This window comes from Mya arenaria, chromosome 4, assembly GCF_026914265.1.
Source record: "Mya arenaria isolate MELC-2E11 chromosome 4, ASM2691426v1".
Lineage (NCBI taxonomy): Eukaryota > Metazoa > Mollusca > Bivalvia > Myida > Myidae > Mya > Mya arenaria.
This window is the reverse complement of record NC_069125.1, coordinates 67954641-67975035: the sequence shown is the minus strand read 5'-3', so window position 1 is coordinate 67975035 and position 20395 is coordinate 67954641. Positions and strand designations below refer to the sequence as shown.

The 20395-nt window shown below is 35.4% G+C and overlaps 1 protein-coding gene across 1 annotated transcript in view; it reads right to left on the bottom strand.

The window, feature by feature from the left end:
- The window catches only part of LOC128231550 (phosphorylase b kinase gamma catalytic chain, skeletal muscle/heart isoform-like), a 30173-nt gene extending 11192 nt beyond the window's left edge, over nucleotides 1–18981 (bottom strand). Inside the window, exons 1-4 of the mRNA XM_052944543.1 lie at nucleotides 18880–18981; nucleotides 11069–11343; nucleotides 2507–2682; nucleotides 1113–1167 (exon numbers count right to left, since the gene is read on the bottom strand). Of these exons, the coding sequence (XP_052800503.1) occupies nucleotides 1113–1167; nucleotides 2507–2682; nucleotides 11069–11259 (422 nt within the window). The 5' untranslated portion in view covers nucleotides 11260–11343; nucleotides 18880–18981. The remainder of the gene's footprint in view (nucleotides 1–1112; nucleotides 1168–2506; nucleotides 2683–11068; nucleotides 11344–18879) is intronic.
- Between the last annotated feature and the right edge of the window lie 1414 nt (nucleotides 18982–20395).

Here is a 20395-nt window from a genome sequence, read left to right as displayed (position 1 = left end):
GGTAGAGGGCCATCATATGATGCTATATAACAAATATCAAAGGTCTAGGCCTTGTGGTTAGAGACAAGAAGATTTTCAATGGTTTCTTTAGAAAACTTGTGACCCCCGGGGCCGGGCCAGTTTTGATTCCAGGTGCAAAATTTTTACAGCTTTGTAGACAACCACTTTATGATGCTACATACAACATATCAAGGGTCTGCGCCTAGGGGTTTCAGACAAGTTGATTTTCAAAGATTCCCTATATAAGTCTATTGAAATCTTGTCACCCTTGGGGCGGGGCCTGTTTTGACCGAAGGGCGTATTTTGAACAAACTTGGTAGATAGCCATTATATGATGCTACACACCAAATATCAATTATCTGAGTCTAGTTCTTTCAGACAAGATTTTTTCTTATGTAAGTCTTTAGGAAACTTGTGACCCCTGGGGCAGGCCAGCTTTGACACCAGGATCTCGTTTTAAACAAACTTGATAGTGGACTACTATATGATGCTACATTCAAAATATCAAGGGTCTGGTTCAAGCTATATGGGACAAGAGTATTTCGAAAGGTTTCCCTATATATCTCTGCTGGACAAGTGACTCTAAAAATCTACTCATCCTGCACAAAAATAACTTGCCCTAATATGTTCACAAACAAAATCAGGTAAAATTGATAACAGGTAAGCTAGTTTTGCAGCTACTCAAATTTACTATGAAAGCAATGGTATTAAACATAAAGCCATAGATGAATTTTTTTTGATTCCCTCGATTATCGTATCAGTGTTCTTTACCTAGTGCTGCACCATTAATTGATGAAGAAGTGAGGAACCAGAATAGCGTATAAAGGATTACGTATCAAACTTAAGTTATAAAAAATTCAATAATACCAGTAATTGAATAATATAATTATTAATAATTAGTCTTCTTTTACTCTTTTGACCGTGTTCTTGTATAAGTCTATAGTTTTCCCTTTGGGTTGCCATGGATTTCATTTCTTTGAATAATTTTGAGTGAACCACCCAAGGAACATTCCTGTGTATCATACAAAAAATTGCCAAAGCGGAAGCTGGACATAATCAAATCACAATAGCTCACTATTGCTTTGTTTTTTAAATATATAATGTTTACTTACAGCTCAAAGACTAGAAATATAAAGGTTGGAGTTTCAAACGCATCGTGGAGTTCAACTGAAACGGAGAAACATAAAATGGTGATAATAATGAGTAATCTGGATGCATGACAAGCAGTCTCTTCAGGGATTTTCCAACACATTAAACTAAATGCTGTGTTTATTCCACCCTTTTGTGACAGCATTATTAGTGTTGCCAGTGTTGCCAGATAATGGCAAAACCATGCTCTATCACAAAACGTCATGTAAATGGTGTCAGATTATTTAACTGTATATCTTTTTGTAGAAAGACATATAAAAATCTATAATGCCATATTACTTCATGAAGTATCATATATCTATTATTTCTGTTGATGACAGGTTAAGATGTTAAATCATTTCTAATGTGATACATCCTTGCTAGGCTGTCATAATTCTGCACTCATATCTCTTATTTGAAATATGACACATTAGACATTAACAATAGAAATGGACACTAGAAAATTACTTTGTAAATCAAGTCAAGTACTTGATATGACTTCCTTGATAAGAAAATAGCTCTGCATGAAACTGACACTGTAGCTGATGGCAAGGTTTATTTGATCTTTCCACAACCAGGACAAACTTTTTTTACTATGACAGACAAGCCTTACAATAACTGTTTTTATTGCATAAAAATAAAATGTTTTCGCTTTTTGAAATATCACAAACATGTGATAAACAGCGTACCGGATAGAAATATTACTATAAAATTGAATAAAAGTTGTAAAACATGGCTAGTAATATGATTTGTAAACATATTCATTAATTCATTGAAAACATAATTAAATCAATGTAACTTTAAAATGTGTAAATTAATTAAGCATCAGGAAAGAATACGAAATAACCCAAATGAAAAGCTTTTACCCCCAAGAAAACTATTGACTGACTACCTAACTAGCCCCAGTGGTCGAAATTAGCACAAGCCCACAAGCCCTGCACTGGTAAAATGTCAACCGGGCTTGCTCAAATTCTGAGTTTTATATAGCAGGGCTTGCCGCCAAGCAATAGTATAAGAATTCGGGCTTGTTCATCCAAAAGTCTAATTTCGATGACTGTAGCCCTGTCAAATAACAAAACATTAATGACCAGCAATAATATGGGAAGTCATGTAATAATATATAAAAAAAATTGTACAAGTGTAAGATCTAGAATGTCTGTTACTTTTAGATTTCTGGTTAAAATTACCTCGAAGAGAATCACACAATGAAATCTCTGCTATCATCTGCTTTTGATATAAATGTAATACAGGGAATGACTTCTAACATATAAAATGCTGAAGTGCATTTCTACACCTCTTCAATATTTAAGATAGTGCTAATCATATGAGCATTTGGTTATTTGATACTATCTTCTAATCTGAGTTAAATGACACATACTGATCTGTGGATGACTGGAGCACATGCGGAGAATGTTGATCTCGCGCACAGTGTCACGTTTTGTCAGCTCCGCCTGGTAGCTGTCAGTCTTCTCACCACTGATGTCGATGATCTTTACTGCGTACTCATTACTAGTCCCTTTCTCTAAACATTTCCGTACTGTGCTGCTTATACCCCTGGAAACATCAATGCATTACATGTTAGAATAGTTCAATTAGGGTTTTAAAAAAGGGCAGGTTTCTGCGTAGGACAGACTGGGTACAAAAGGAGGAAATGTTACATTATTTAGGGCTGTGAAAGCTTTATGAATTTGACAGAAAATTTTAAGGAATGAGTTTAATTGAAGTGATACTACTCAACTGCCAAATTTTAAAATTGTGTATGCATTTAAAATAATATAAGTTTTCTATCAAAACTGGTCTTCATGAGTGTAGTGGATTGCTTCAGAAAAGGATAGGGTGAAAACCGTTCCATAACTCTTTACCCAAATAAATAGTTCAACAAGCAAATTCGTTGTATTGATATCCCCCGCCTGACTGGGCTAAGGTCAAGGAATGGAAATCAATTGTTAGTGAAATATATAATTATATGAGTTTGATTGCAACTGTTTGAAATAAAAAATATGTTGTATATAATTTAGCATTTAGAATTGACCAAGAAACCTAGTTTATGACTCCATGTTACCCAGTTTCAAACTAATCTAAGATTTCATCAAGCAGGGTTTCCCCTGGGTTCTAAAAAGTTGTCGCCACTTTAAGGAGTTAAGGGGGCTGCGAGAGGCTCCCTTACGGGTCCGGGGCAGCGCCCTTGTGGGGGTTCAGAGGGGGTGAAGCCCCCTGAAGCTCATGGGTTTTAAGCATTTTAAGAGCCTTAAATTGCATTTGATTAGCACATTGTCGTGCAGAACATAATATAATATTGTTGTACAAGATATGAGAAATTGTTATTCTATTGACAAAATTTATGTACAAGTATATAAAAAAAAGAAGAAAGAAATATTGCCAAAAATGCGACATATACATCAATATGTTGATTTCAGTCGAATGCCTGCATACAAAAGTGTCAAAGAATTAAAGAATACAATTATGAAATTATGAGATAAACTTAAAATAAATAGAAACTTAAAAGCAATTTACATTGTCAAACTAAGGCCATACTGTCCGAATAAAATAGTGTCTAAGCTTTACTCCAGCCAAGTTATTGGAAGCCTAATATCAAATGGGATGTAGTTCTATTTATTTGTAAGCATACCAAATGACTTCTATTAATCTTTTTAACACTTTTCAAACAGCTAAATTGCTGCATTTAAAGCAATTACAAATTGCGACAAAACTGAAAGCAAATCTATTTTTAGCGCTTAAATGTCATTACGAAATTTGCATATCACATGTCTTTCCGACAACCTAAAATTGCATTTTTAAAACTAACCCGTTAATTACGCAACAACAAAGCTGTTGAGCTAAATCTTAAAATTGTTTGCTAATAAGAGACATACAAGTTAAAGGGTGGCATTGTTAATCCGTGAAAGCAATAAAATTCCGCAATTATTAGCGAGGTGTTGACTGGACCGTGACTGCTTGCCCTAATTATAAGATTTGTTGTCGCACCAACAGATGCGCTTGATTTATGACAGTGACAGAATAGATTATCAATGCAGGCAGCATGGGCTCTGCTTACGCCATTTTAAGAAATATTTACAAAAAAAATAACGTTGTCTCCATAAATTTGCCAGATTTCAAAAGTTGTCACCATTTTTGCCATTTTGTCGCAAATGGCGACAATGGCCATCGCCAGCAGGAACCCTGATCAAGGCAAACATTCTGATCAAGTTTCATGAAGATTGGTCCACATATATTGCAAAAAATAGATTGACTCAGTGACCTCATTTTTTACCCCACATGACCTACTAGTTTCAAACTATTCCAAGATTTCATCGAGGCATTCTCATTTAGTTTCATGGAAATTAGAGCAGATGTATTGCCTCTAGAGTGTTCCCAAGATTTCTGTAAGATATGATCTAGTGACCTAGTTTTTGACCCAAATGACCCACTTTTAAAACACAGTCGAAATTTAACCCAAGAAAACATTCTGACCATGTTTGAACAAAATCCGACCAATCACCACCATAGAATAGTTTCGGAAAAGATTTTTGAAAGACTTGACCTAGTGACCTAATTTTTTATCAAATGTGACCCAGTTTAAAACATGTCCAAGAGTTCATCAAGGAAAACATTCTGATCAAGTTTCTTGAATATTAGACCATACATATTGCCTCTAATGTGTTCCAAAGATTTTTTTAAGATTTGACCTAATGACCTAATTTTTGACCCCTTGTGCCCCACTTTTACAAGCGATCCATATTTCATCAAGGGGTACATCATGACCAAGTTTGAACATAATCCAACCAATCCGGACAAAAAAATCTTAAGATTTGACCTAGTGACCTAATTTTCGATCATATGTGACCCAGTTTAAAATAAGTCCAAGAAAATAACATCAAGGAAAACATTCTGATTAAGTTTTATGAATATTTGACTATGAATAATGCCTCTTGTATGTTCCTAAGATTTTTCTAAGATTTGACCAACTGACCTAGTTTTTGACCCCATGTGACCCACTTTTTTAAATGATCTATATTTCATCAAGGGGTACATCATGACCAATTATGAACAGAACTTGACCAATCATTACCATGATATGGTTCTGGACAAGATTTTTCTAAGATTTGACCTAGTGACCTAATTTTTGATCATATGTGACCCAGTTTTATTTACGACCAAGAGTATATCAAGGAAAACATTCTGATTAAGTATCATGAATATTTGACCACATATAGTGCCTCTAGCATATTCCAAAGATTTTTCTAAGATTTTACCTAGTGACCTTTTTTATTTACCCAATGTGACCCACTTTTACAAGTGGTCGAGATTTGATCAAGGGGAACATTCTTACCAGGTTTAAACATTTTCTGATCAATGCCTACCAAGATATGGTACCGGACGGAAGGATGGACAGATGGAATGACGGACGGACAACGCCAAAACAATTTCCCCCTCCCGAAACCTTCGATTCGGCGGGGTATAATAAAATTTGGGAATTGAGATCTATCAACATAAAGTACTCTAAGAGTAAAGCAGTAACTAATTCTCATGAATAATAATGCAATAATAATAGGAAGCAATGATTTTAAAATTCAAAAATGGTTAAACCAATAATAACAGTGGAAAATTGTGACAATCATGTACCTGGACAAACAGCATTACATGTTGACTTTAACAGATTTATCTATAAAAATGACTTAGGGATTTTTTCACTGCTTTTCTACCACTACCTATTCAAGTTTGAGCCTTAATCTGTTGAAGATCATTTGTTAAAAACGTCAATACAGTGTAACAGGAACTCATTTAAATGACCAATCCTTCACATATCTATCTATCTATGAATAGTTTAATACATACTAAAGATGCTATTTGTATTTCTTCACTGTTATAAGGAGCAAAATTTAAGTAAATGTTGCGACTGTTAATAACCCTGGTATACATAACTTTTCAAAAGAATAAAAGTCTAATAAATATTTATTTTTTAAATAAGATGAATTAAACAAAATGTATGCTTATGTTTAAGTTTTCAATTATAATTCTGCTGCAGATTTATTTGAGTAAACTTGTGTAGACATTTATCTGTGACAAAGATTTAATCATAAGGAAGCCTCGCTTGGGGAGCAGTTTACAGACAAGCTTAATTACACTCCAAAAATGTCATCACTGAAAAGAAATCTTCTTATTGGTATTACAGGAGAGTTGTGCCTTAAAGCCAGAGATGAGTATCGATTTTAGCTAATGGAATTAGCGTGCATCCAAACTTGGCAAAATGAAATCAAGCTTTAAATTGTCTGGAGCTTGTAAGCAACCCATGAGACATCCATCCCCTAAACGCCAGACATCCTTTAGTATGTAAGCTGATTTTAATTTGAATTCTTCTTGAAGGAAAGTGCAATCTAAATTTGATTGTGTTGCTAACTAGGCACAACATGAAAATCCCATTATTTATTCACATTACACTAGTGATAGGGCTTTGTAAATGTAGGGGCGGATCCAGGATTTGACGTTAGAGGGCCAAGTTAGGGGTGTTAACTTTTGACTTACGTCATTCCCTCAGAACCTAAATTTATTTGGTTTAAAGTATTGGGAGGGTGGTTTGGGGGTTCTCCCCCCCCCCCCCCAAGAAAATTTCAACAATTTCTGGTTCAAAATGGTGCATTTTTGGGTGTATTTTATTACCCTTTTGTCTCCTGTATTGAATAAACAAAAAACACGGCAATGAGACAAAACCAGGTTTTAATGATTGACAGAAGAACTTCAGCCTGTGTCTGTTTTTCTATTTTTAGTAACAGTGACCTTGACCATAGGGACACCAAACGCAATCACATGAAAGGTATCCATAAACTCTTCCTTTATACTAAGTTTGGTGAAGATATGTGGACCTTGACTGAAGTTATTCAGCTTCAACTGTTTTTCTATTTTTGGTAACAGTGACCTTGACCCTAGGGACCCCAAATGCAATCCGATAAAAGGAATCCATATACTCTTTCTTTATACCAAGTTGGGTCAAGATATATCAACCCCTTCTCAAGTTATTCAGTTTCAACCTTTTTTCTAATTTTAGTAATAGTGACCTTGAACCTGACTTTAGGGACCCCAAACGCAATCCCATGAAAGCCAGACTTCCAGAAAGTTGAAAAAAAGTGGCAGACATTCGGTCTGACAAGACATAAAAATCTGTCAGACCGAAAGGAAATCTGTCAGACCGAAACAAAAGGAACAAAAAACGGAGTAATAACATTGCTTTATTCATCAATAGCAGCTTATTTCTTTATAAAGGCTTTATAGTATGTCTCTTATGAAAATCATCACTGTTAAAATTCAAAAGTTCATCTTGATATTCAAAACACTCCTCATCAATATCGGGGTTTAAGTCCTGTTTGTCACAGAGAGTGTTAAATCTCCATTTCAAGAGCCTGATGTAAGGACTTTTTCTGTGTTGGACAGGGTGACAACCTCCTGTGATGCCAATGGTTCTGATGTAGTCTGTTCGATTATATGCAGGCACATCTAGACTCTGCCTAAAAGTACAAAATTTATCATGGACAGTGGATGAACAAATAAACTTTTATCAATAAAATAAAAAATAAATCACAAATAAAATGCCTTTCACAACATGCCAAATATTATATTACAGTGGTAAATTTAGATTACACTTTTATACCTTATTATGGATTAAGTTTTTGTTGTACAGGATATATTTTTTTTTAGATTTATAAAGGTAGAGCTATTTTTTAAGATAGAAGTAATAATTGCCTACCAGCAAAGTGTCCATAACTTTCTGTTTCTGGAGGTTTGAGTTTCACCATCATCATCGCAGGTTATTAGTTGCTTTTCTTTGTCAATAACCAGTCATTTCCTATTTCTTTGCCATTTCGCAAATAATTCTTTCATGACATTTCGTTTCATATTCATTTTCCTTTCAGAGCATTCATCGATTGATAATTTTCTCTTTATTTAACTAACATTCTTCAAATATTAGAGAAGCCATTTTTGATGCGCAAATGACTGACAGTATGTAACATGCGCACCGATTGGTTCTTCTACGGGCACTGGGCTGAAAGCGACCAATGAAAATTTGTGTAACGTGTTTCTAAGGCCCTCATGCTAAAACCGGGTTACCGGGAATAAAAAATAGCCGGACAGTCGGACCGATTTTTGTTCAGAAATTGTCGGACCGGATCAAAATTTGCCGGTCATGTCTGTCGGACCGACAACTTTAGGGAAGTCTGGAAAGGTATCCATAAACTCTTCATATAGACCAAGTTTGGTCAAGATATGTAAACTCTGACTAAAGTTATTCAGTTTCAACCATTCTTCTATTTTTAGTAATAGTGACCTTGACCCTAGGGACCCCAAATGCAATCCCATAAAAGGTCTCCATAAACTCTTCCTTTATACCAAGTTTGGTCAAGATATGTGAACCCTGACTAAATTTATTAAGTTTTAACTGTTTTTCTATTTTTAGTAACAGTGACCTTGACCCTAGACACCCCAAAAGCAATCCCATGAAAGGTATCCATAAACTCTTCCTTTATTACAAGTTTGGTCAAGATATGTGGACCCTGACTTAAGTTATTCAGTTTCAACCATTCTTCTATTTTTAGTAACATTGACCTTGACCCTAGAGACCCCAAAAGCAATCCCATGAAAGGTATCCATAAACTCTTCCTTTATTACAAGTTTGGTCAAGATATGTGGACCCTGACTAAAGTTATTCAGTTTCAACTGTTTTTCTATTTTTTAGTAACAGTGACCTTGACCTTGAACCTAGGGACCCTAAATGCAATCCCATGAAAGGTATCCATATACTCTTTCTTTATACCAAGTTGGGTCAAGATATGTCAACCCCAACTTAAGTTATTCAGTTTCAACCTTTTTTCTAATATTAGTAACAGTGACCTTGAACTTGACTTTAGGGACCCCAAACGCAATCCCATAAACAGTATCCATAAACATTGACCTTGACCCTAGAGATTCCAAAAGCAATCCCATGAAAGATATCCATAAACTCTTCCTACATTACAAGTTTGGTCAAGATATGTGGACCCTGACTAAAGTTATTCAGTTTCAACCATTCTTCTATTTTTAATCACAGTGACCTTGACCTTGACCCTAGGGACCCCAAACACAATCCCATGAAAGGTATCCATAAACTCTTCCTATAGATCAAGTTTGGTCAAGATATGTCAACTCTTACTTAAGTTATTCAGTTTCAACCATTCTTCTATTTTTGTAAGAGTGACCTTGACCCTAGGGACCCCAACACAATCCCATGAAAGGCATCCATAAACTCTTCCTTTAGACCAAGTTTGGTCAAGATATTTCAACCCTAACTAAAGTTAATCAGTTTCAATCATTTTTCTATTTTAAGTAACAGTGATCTTGACCTTGACCCTAGTGACCCCAAACGCAATCCCATGAAAGGTATCCATAAACTCTTCCTATCAACCAAGTTTGGTCAAGATAATATCATATTATGTCAACCCTTACTGAAATGATTCAGTTTCATAGGTGTGTTTGACACCGCCCGGCCGCCTGCCCGCCTGAACAACGATGTTTGTCATTCTAATAACCAGGTTTCACTATGTGAAAACCTGGTTAAAAAGTAAACTTGGATGATTTTAGGGGGGGCGCAAGCCGGGTGTCCCCCCCCCCATCTTGATCAGCTTGTGAAATGCATGTTTTATAATATATGAGCCTTAAATACAACAGAAACATATAATGTATGCTTAGCATGGGATCATACTGTTCTCCTTCTCGATGTTCAATAATGTTCCTTAAATAATACACTCTTAATTATTTTAGGATGACATTGATATATTAATAATTCATTCATATCTCATGGCCATGCTATATGGCATATGTGGCTGCATTTATTCATATATTTGGCCTTATTGTCAAACTTAATGATTTCAACAATAAACTTTAAACCCATCATTTTCATTTATTACCAATTTAACAAACTTATTACAACTGTTACTGTCGTTCCCTTGGAATAAATTTATTCTTGTTACATATGAACTATACCCTTTATACTTAAAAGCAGCTCAAATGTGTGGCCTGATTTTTTCTTAACTATGTATACAACATATACAACCTCTTGAAACACTTTTATTGAGGTCATCAATATGGTATTACTTTGATTGGTATCAGATAGCTTTTTTACTTTGAATGGTATCAGATAGCTTTTTTACTTTGAATGGTATCAGATAGCTTTTTTACTTTGAATGGTATCAGATAGCTTTTTGGTAATAGGTGTTACCAAAATAATGAATATCAATGAGCACAAAGTGTTCATCCTTACAATAAGGTGTTTCATTATGGATTGACAAGTGAAGGCATTTTGAACAGAGTTTGACGCTGCTCTCATGCCAGCCAGCCCCAACAACGTCATACATCATTCTAATTGTAACGGCATAGTACGTTATTCTACTTGTGAAAAAACCTGGTTAAAAATAAATAAAAATGTGCCTGTCAAAAGCAATTAAAAATAAAATTAAAAAAACATAAAAATGGTCAATCAAGGACCATAATTTGTATTAAAGGTTAATATGGAGTTATGTAACCTAATGGTGTGATGGCCCTTAACAACTTTGTGAGGTATTTGAGCAATTGAAAAAGGGAATAGAAGTTATAAGTAAAATTGCCAACTTGCCATAAAACTTTAACTTCACACAATGTGCCCTTAAACTTTAACCTGTGTTCCTAAGTCAAACAGAAACAGTGGCCATAATTTGTATTAAGGATAATATGTAGCTATGTAACCTCATTGTGTGATGGTCCTCAACAACTGTGCCAAGTATTAAGTAAATTAAATGAAGGGTTTTGGAGTAACAAGTGAAAATACCAAATTGTCATAAACTTATATCTGGACTCCCGATGCCGGGTGAGTTAAGTAGTAAAGCCTTCTTATTCTTTGAATAGTTGAGCTAAAATCTATACGTATGTATGAACTTACCTCCCAAGAACTTCCCTGGGCTCATATTTAGCGTAGAACTCCTTGGCCTGATCCTTAGAGGGTAAGTCAGCATCCACCTCATCCCTGGAGTAACCTGTGGGTGACATGGCAGAGGATGAGACCGGCTCCTCAGACGGAACAACACTCAGCGGTCCCTGGCTTTGAACGACCATCACTTGCTCTTGCACCATCACCGCACGCTCTACTGTAACACTCTAGTCCTCACACCAAGAGTGCTTGTGCATGGTACTTGAGGTTTAAGACATTGTCACAGTCTGCAAAATAGATGTTTAAATTTACTATTTAATTCAGTCGTTTCCATGGTTCAGGAGGACACAAGTTTGATTTGTGTAAATTGTGAAAGGTATTTAATTTATATTTCATTAGAAAATCAGTATTTATTGTTCACAATTTATATTTGTCTCATAGCTGTAAGTAATAGTTTTTCATCAAATGTGTCCTCTTTTGAAGAAAAAAATGAGTAACTGTATCTGACTTATACCATGATAAGTGTATTGCATATATTAGTGAGCAAATAAATGCATTATTTAATATATAAATAAATACAGATTTATAAATAGATAAATAGAAATATGTTTCCTAAAGAAAAACATAAGATTTTTATCACAGCCTTTCTAAAATTCTCCTTTCTAAAATTGGCCTTTCTAAAATTCATGTGCACGGTCCACTTACAACTGTAATAAGACACTTTTTCAATACCTCTGCTGGGGTAGTGTATAAGGCCTTTAAACCAAAACGTCTGCTGTCATGAATTTTCACCTATGAATTTTTACCTGAATGATTTGGGGGTCTCTGATAATAAGTTTAAACTGAAATGGTCTAACCTCAACATATTTTTGGGTCCAAGCATAGTTTAATCTCAAAGAATGTTTGAATGCCCAGAGCATGACACTTACAGTAACTTGGTGACCCGAGACACCCTGCTTTTTGAGAGGATTACCAAAATCAAATGGCTGGGTAATCTGCCGGCTCACCATAAAAACTGTCTTTCTTTAAGCTTTTATTCCAAAACAATTTCTAAAAACAGCTATGCACCATAAAAATACATGTACCTTAAACTTTAGTTCATAAAACAATCAATAAAATACAGTGCATGGAACCAGTGCTTACAGACTCACATTCAGGCTAGAATGATGTCATCCCTATGTTATTGGTAGTGGTCGAAATTTAACACAAGCCCACATACCCTGGTCTGGTAAAATGTCTTCCCGACTTGCTCAAATTCAGAATTTTATACAGCATGGCTTGTTAAAACAAGAGGCCCAAGAGGCCTACGCACTACTGACATGGCTCTTGTGGTCATTTTCAATCTAAGGCATGTACGTATGAGTAATAGGCAACAAATATATAGTTCACTTTTTGTGTTTGGGTTAGCTGAAAACGCTGCACATTCAACATCTGAAGACAGAAAGTGTTGTAAGCAGATTAGTTGCATGAACTATTTTAATCTATGCCAAGTAAAGGTAATCTGAGGGTAAAAAATATTTGCTTTCAAAACTGTACTCATGGTCAAAATTTCATTTCTGTAGCTTTAAATAAATAAAGAGTTGGTCAAAAGGTCAAAGTCAAGGACATCCGAGGACAACATTGATGCTTGTTTGCAAAACTGTACACATGGCCAAAATTTCATTGCTGTAGCTTTAAAAATTAAAAAGTAAGTCAAAAGGGGTGGGGCCAGCTTTTGTCCAAGGAGCATAATTTCAAATGTGCTGCTAGATGGTCATCATATGATGCTCCACAACAAATATCAATGGTATGGGCCTTGTGGTTTGAAACAAGAAGATTTGGAAAATATATTTCTTAAATAAGTCTCTAGGAAACTTGTGACCCCTGGGGCAGTGCCAGTTTGACCCATAATTTGAACAACCATGGAAGTGGACCACTAAATTAAGCCTTGTTCAAAATAGCAAGGATCTGCATAGCTGTTTCAGACAAAAAGGGTTTTTAACATTTCCCAATTTAAGTATACCTCTGTGAACCCGAGGGCGTGGCCAGAAATGACCCCAAGGGCATAATTTGAACAAACATTCATAAGCAATTGTGACTATACATGTAAACTTGGCTAAAAATAGACTTCGCTCATGTAGTCTTGGCTAAAAATAGCCTTAGCTAAAAATAGTATTTAAATACTGTACAAGTTTCATCGAGATACAATCAAAACTGAAGACTGTATCGTGTTCACAAGCAACTGATTACAGACGCACAGACTTTTTATACTTTCAAGGCCCATAATCTAGGCATGCATGGGCGGTTCTGGCTGGTTTTTGAAAGGAACCGAGCTCTAATGGATTTTAAATACTGTTACACAAGTTTCATTGAGATACAATCAAAACTTAGGACTGTATCGTGTTCACAAGCAATTGTTTACAGACGCACTGACGCATGAACGCACATACTACGTACACATTAACATCGCATAAGCTTTACTGGCCTTTGGCCAACAGAGCTAAAAATTTATGCCAAGGAACAGTATTAGAATTCGGGCTTGTTCATCCAAAAATCTTAATTCAATGACTGTATTGGGTTTATTAGCACCCGGAAACTGGTCTTCAAAGGGAAGCTGCATTTATTGATATGTCTGTTGTGAATTATATGGTAACTGTGGAGTAAGGAAATCATAACCATTTAAGTTTTTTGACTGATGTAAAAGAAATTTGTTTTAATCTACAAGTACAATGAAAACAACCAGAGCTGTTGTAAGACAGCCCGTTCGTCTACACCGCTTTGACTTAGAAGTGAAAATAAAAATGATGTATGTGCCTGTAAAAGGCAATAAAAAAATCAAATTAAAAAGTAAACATTGACCATAACTCTTGGGAGCCCAAAACACAATGTCAAGAAAGTCTCTATAAACTCTTTATATACACCAAGTTTGTGTGCAATATGTCGACCCTTCCTTAAGTTATTCAATACCAACCAATATTCTATTAATAGTATCTTTGACCTTGACCTTGATCCTAGGGGCCTCAAATGCAATACCATGAAAGGTCGCCATAAACTCTTCCTATATACCAAGTTTGGTCACTATATGTCAAACCTAGTTAAATTAATTTGATACATAAGGTGACTTTGATGCTGCCCTCCCAACAGCCTGCCCAAACAATGACAAAAGTCATTCTAATAACTTGTTTTCCCTTTGTGAAAACCAGGTAAAGAATACAAGAATGTGTCTGTCAAAAGAATAAAAAGAAAATTTTAAAAAAAGAAGAAAAAAAAGTCAATCAAGGGCCATAATTTGTTTTACAATGTAATTTGTTTTGTTATAACAGCTAATTGATATCAGATTAATGACTCTCTTTATGACTAATGCGAATCAATAATAATAAATGATTTAAGTCAGTGTCTTTGATGCAGGGTAATTATTTTGGATGCTTGGTTATTTTAATGGACTACTTTAAGTTTAATCGTATTTTATTGTAAATAATAAACACACGTGGTATACATATTTTCGACAAACAATATTATTGTACAATTGGGTTGGGCCTCAAGTTATGACAACATTAGAAAATGGCCCTCCCCGAAATGTGTCAGACTATTATTAGAATTGAAAGTTATGACAATGTCTATATGCATGTGAATACATACAAGAGTAAGTAACTTATAATGGTTCTATATTTATAGTTCGAATAAGTATGAAATTGGTTTAAGAAATAAGTAAGCAGAAGAGAGAGAGAGAGAGAGAGAGAGGGAGAAAGATAGGAAGAGAAATGGTATCTGAAACACATCCGTTGTCGCCAAGTCCACTTTGGCTAATCCTGCAAGTGTTTGGTAGACAGGCATCCTATTGAACTTCAGTTGTCTTAAATCTTTTATATGCAACAATATATGTATGCACTCTTTGAAAAATATATGTATTCTGTTCGTCACTTAGATTACTGTAGCCGTGTAGTAATTTATAGGCATTCAGTGGGTGATATTGCCTAGTCTGAAGGAATAACTGACGCCTTTGTGTAGTTAAACGACTACATTTGAAAAGAAAGTGTTCAGCATCTTCGATTTCAGTACCACAAACACAGTTAGGAGACGTTGCGATATGATTATTGTAAAGATCAGAATTTAAGTTGCTGCAATTGTTACGCATTCGAGCATTATGAACTGAAGCGGATCTTTCGCCTTCGATATAAAATGTAGGGACTTTGGGAACAGTATACATAGATTTCATTTTACCTTTAAACGCGGGCAATGATACTGCATTTTTAATTGAGTTGTCAAGGTCGTTCCACATCCTCAATGCGGATGGAAGTATAGACTGTGCATAAATTTGAGTTCTTCTAGGTAATGTTTGAAAGTTTTCAGAGTTTCGTAAATAGTATGTGTTGTTACTAAAAGCTTGCACACTTGGAGGAAATAATTGTTCGAGATAAGGTGGTAACATGTTGTATTTGTATACTAATGTCAGCTTTTGAATTGTTCTTCTATCTGTAAGGGACACCCAGCCAATATCTTTTAGTAGATTGATTATTGATACGGATCGTGTAAGACCGGTAACTACGAGAGCAGCCTCATATTGAATTTTATCTAGTGTATCTTTTTCAAATTGGGCACAATTATCCCATAGAAGTGATCCGTATTCTAGATGCGGACGGAGATATGTGGTTAAGTGTTTTTCTGTGTAGTTTGAATTTCATCATTTTCATTGTTCCAAGAATTTTTGATGCGATCCTTGAGGGACACCACCTCCTAATACTCTTGAATCTGAAAAGGATGATTTTACGAAGACCTTTTGGTTTCGGCCTTTTAAGTAATCAGTTAGCCAATCCAATAAATTTCCATTTATACCGTATTGCTTTAGTTTGAAAATGAGACCTTTGTGCCACACTCTGTCAAAGGCCTTGGATATGTCACAAAATACAATACATGTGGATTCTTTGTCGTCAAACGCTTTACAAATTATAAATGTCAACTAGCTGATATTGAGTCGAATGACCTGGTAAAAAGCCAGATTGCTTTTTAGATATTAAGTCATTACCATTAAGATGGTTATAAATATTTCTTTATAAACATAATTCTTTCCATGACTTTACCAACACAGCTTATTAAGGAGATCGGTCTATAGTTAGAAGGTTCGTCCGGTGCACCCTTTTTAAAAAGAGGCATTACATTAGCAGTTTTCCCACACTCGGGATATTTTCTTTCTATCAAAGACTTGTTAAATAATGAACACAGGGGAAGGCATGGCGTTTTTGATGTAGCTTTCATCATTTTGGGACTTATTCCGTATGGGCCTATAGCTTTATTAACATTAAGGTTTTCTAAAACATCAGTTACATCCTGTTCTGTGATTACAAAGTTAGATAATCGTGAGTGTGATTTATAAGTAAACAAGGGGAGAGTAACACTTGAATCATCAACGTTAGATATTGACACGAAGAAATCATTAAGCGAATTTGCCTTTTTTTCGTTAGTAGTAGCAACATTACCATTCGCTGTTTTCAAAGGAGGAATGACATCAGTTTGTTGCGAGTTATTTTTAACTAAAAGTTTTACAGTTTTCATACTTCTTAGGATCTATTGTGCTTAAGTCATTTAAAGATGTTTCAAGGCTACAGCAGAATGTTTGTTTAGCATATTTTTTCATATTATTTACTTTGTTCCTTAAGTGCTTATACGTTAGCCAATCAGATTGTTTACCCGAATGTATTGCCTTTTGTTTATGTCTATCACGTTAGCAATGTTCGTTGAATATCTGTGTTGTACCATGGTTTATCGTTTGGTCGTATAGTTACAAATTCGAATGGTATAAATTTTGTACAAAGTTCGATAAGTTTATGTGAAAAGATTAAACACGACTTGTCAATATTCCCATTGTTAATAAATGAACAATCCGTTGTTCTGATTAATTCATTCAATTTATCGAAATCCGCTCTATTATATCCCCATATTTTCCGCTTGTAAGGCTATGAGTTTGGAACTGTGATTTTAGTAAATATGTAAGTGCCATAATGGTCACTTACGTCTGGATTTGTTTTAAAGACACCTGAATGAAGAACTGATATATTGTTTGTAATGCCGATTGGATCGATTAATGTTTGAGTATGTGCGTTGACTCTGGTCGGTTCGTAAATGCAGTTTGTCATGTTATTTAACGATAAAACATCTCGAAAATTGTGATTGTTTATGTTTAATTGATCTTCATTAATGTCTCCAACTATGATCATTTTAACTTTATATTCTAATGCCTTTTCTAAACAGACATTGAGTTTGTCCCAGAAATCTATTCTATAATGAGGTGGCCTATAATAGTGTAAAGTAAGTAGCAAGTGTTTAGGTCATTGATCTCAATCCATAGAGATTCCGGTAATAATCTCTCTAAATCAAGTAATCTCTTAGAGCGCAAGTGCGGTGCAACATAAACTAGGAAGCTACTTGAAGGGTTGGTAAAATCTTTTCTTAACATATAGGTAAATGGACGACTTTGGCAGATTGCACTTCGAATTTGATTAATAATCATGTACGGAAGCTGTGTTTTCAACATAAATTCGCTCGTTTAATCAAACAAAACAAATGAGAGAGCATGCCAAAAGAAGCATGATGCATATCAAATGGCTACTTCCTACTCTTTGGTATGAATAATTCCCTATTGGCAAACAGGTAGGAATTCTGAAAGACCTATCCAAATATGAGTATCCGATTTGAGGAAAAATAAGGTTAAAAGCAAATTGACATCATACAGACGGGGCTAAGCCATAGGGTGGGTCCTGTCAACATTTTCTGCTGCCTGTGATTCTGGTGTTGAATATTCATTCATATCATATTTTTTCATTAACTATTTTATATCATTCCGCAAAAACAGTGATTTTGTCTCCTTTTTCTTATTCAACAATTCTCCTCTTCGAGTGCACCAAAATGTGCCATTCGGCAGTGGAATGGTTAATAAAAAATGTCATGCTGAAGGGGGTCAACGTCATCCCGCACGCACCCCCTCTAGTCTAAAATAATAGACATGTTATATGGGATTCTTCAAATCTCTAAAGGAAGGATTTGCCAAATCAAAAATCGTAAAAAAATCTGTCAATGAACAAATGTTACCACCCCCTCTAGTCTAAAATAATAGACGTGTTATCCAGGATTATTTTAATCCCTAAAGGAAGGATTTGCTTTGTCTAAAATCGTCAAAATCTTTCCATATACAATTATTTTGACTACAACCCCTCAAAAAGTTGATCCTGTAGTGTGTATGGGTTAGAACCAGCCACACGGTTAGCTCAGTTGGTTACAGCGCCGTGCTAGTGTTCCAGCGGTCGTGGGTTCGAGCCCCACACAGAGCGCACTTTTCCTCCCAGGTTTATTTTACTGGTGGCAGCGGTAAACGGCAGAAGTGCCTCCATCGGCCTAAAAAGGTTACTGGGGGAGGAGTGTAGTGTGTGTGGGTTAGAACCAGCCACCCGGTTAGCTCAGTTGGTTAGAGCGCCGTGCTAGTGTTCCGGCGGTCGTGGGTTCGAGCCCCACACAGAGCGCACTTTTCCTCCCAGGTTTACTTTAATCCTGAATTATCTATATTTTCTGTGGATGGCCCTGAGGCAGTATCTTTATCAAAATTATGTCTCTGATCTTGATACCAACCATATGTATTTTAGATCTATATGAAATCTGTCTTGTTTACAAAACCAAATATAAACGTACTCTTACATCATCATTATTAAGTAAACAAGTTTGTTTACATTCAATGATTTTCAAGTTTTCTTTTCTCGGACATAAATTTTCTCGGACATAAATAGCCCGATTTTCGGAGCATTTGAACAAACGAGTTTAACTAATAACTAGATTATAAACTAATTTAATAATTTTACCTGTTGAATAAGAGAATATCAAAGATGGGACGAAGTACTTTTCCAAAGAATACGGTCAGCTCAACCTACATTGACCTGAACCTGTTAGTAGAGTAAAGAGAGGTAACTCAAAACTGCGATATACTAAATCCCGTATCCTTCCGTACCATCGTGCGCATTAAATCCCGATATCCGGAGCCCGTGAATTTGTATTTAGTCAATTAAAACTCGGTGTAAGATATGACCATAACCATATATTTTGGGTAAAACTTTATTTTCTCATTTATATCGTTAAAGGGTCTGCTACATTTAGAAAAATAAGTTACAATAGTTATTTTTTTCGGAATCTGGTACTAAAATTTTGATCGTAGTCGGAATTAAAAAAAAAGCAAAACAATACAGCTTTGACCACGCCCCTCCGATATATTAGTTAACAAAGCGTTTTATGATCATATATTTTTTACCGTTTACCTATTACGTTTAACAGGGTCAGACATCGCATATTTTATTTTATCTTCATCAACATGTTAAAATGTCAACTTTGACAATACTGGAACGGTGCGCGAATATAGTGTAATAGTACAAAATAATAGTATAAAATATCTCGCATTGGTTTAATTGACTATGCTTACGTATGAAAAGGGGGCTGCAGAGAGAAATAAAGGGTTGTTTTTGTTATCCTTTTCCTTATTACGGAAACACACACACACACACACACACACACACACACACACACACACACACACTTCGCAAACGTCCAGACCCCAAGCCCGAAGAGCCCGGTTACAATATAAAGAAATAGAGAGAAAAACAGGAAAAATAGAGAAATGTAGATGTCCCAAAATGGTAAAACTTTAATAGCAATTAAAAGAACGGACACGAAGAAAAATAGTTTGACCACTTTCCGAACTTTAGAGCACTAACTTTAGTCGTCTAGCTTCCGATGCGGTAGTCCCGATTGGCATAACTAAACACTTCTCATATCGTTTCACTTCAAAACATGGCGAATAGGTCCGTTAGAGATCTTGGAGAGCCTCTCTTTGAATGATGCCAAAAAAGGCAATTGACTGGTGAGTTATTCCAAGCGGTAGGAACCTTTTGAAAACGCAAAACTTGTACGAGTCATCATTAGTATATAAAGCAAAATGGAAATTTTGCCATTAAAAAGTCACGTGATCTGGAAATTTCGTTGTGTGCGCTAAATGTAGATTATACATTTGGTTTTGTTGCATTTTGTAGTTGCGATAAATGCATTTTTATCATTCTGGTGATTAAAACATTTCAAAAAGTTTAAGAGAAGTCATTTGGATGTACATACAAAACATAAGTTTACATCACTAAAACTTTATGGGACTTTCAGGTTCTGCAGAGGATGCTACAGACAGAAATTCGAGATTTGATATACATTTTTTTTTCAATGTGATTCAACGGTGGGTAAAATTCAGATGCCGCATTTTTGCAAGCGGACGTCCATTCCCATCGCGTATGCCGCATTTTTGCAAGCGGACGTCCATTCCCATCGCGTATGCCGCATTTT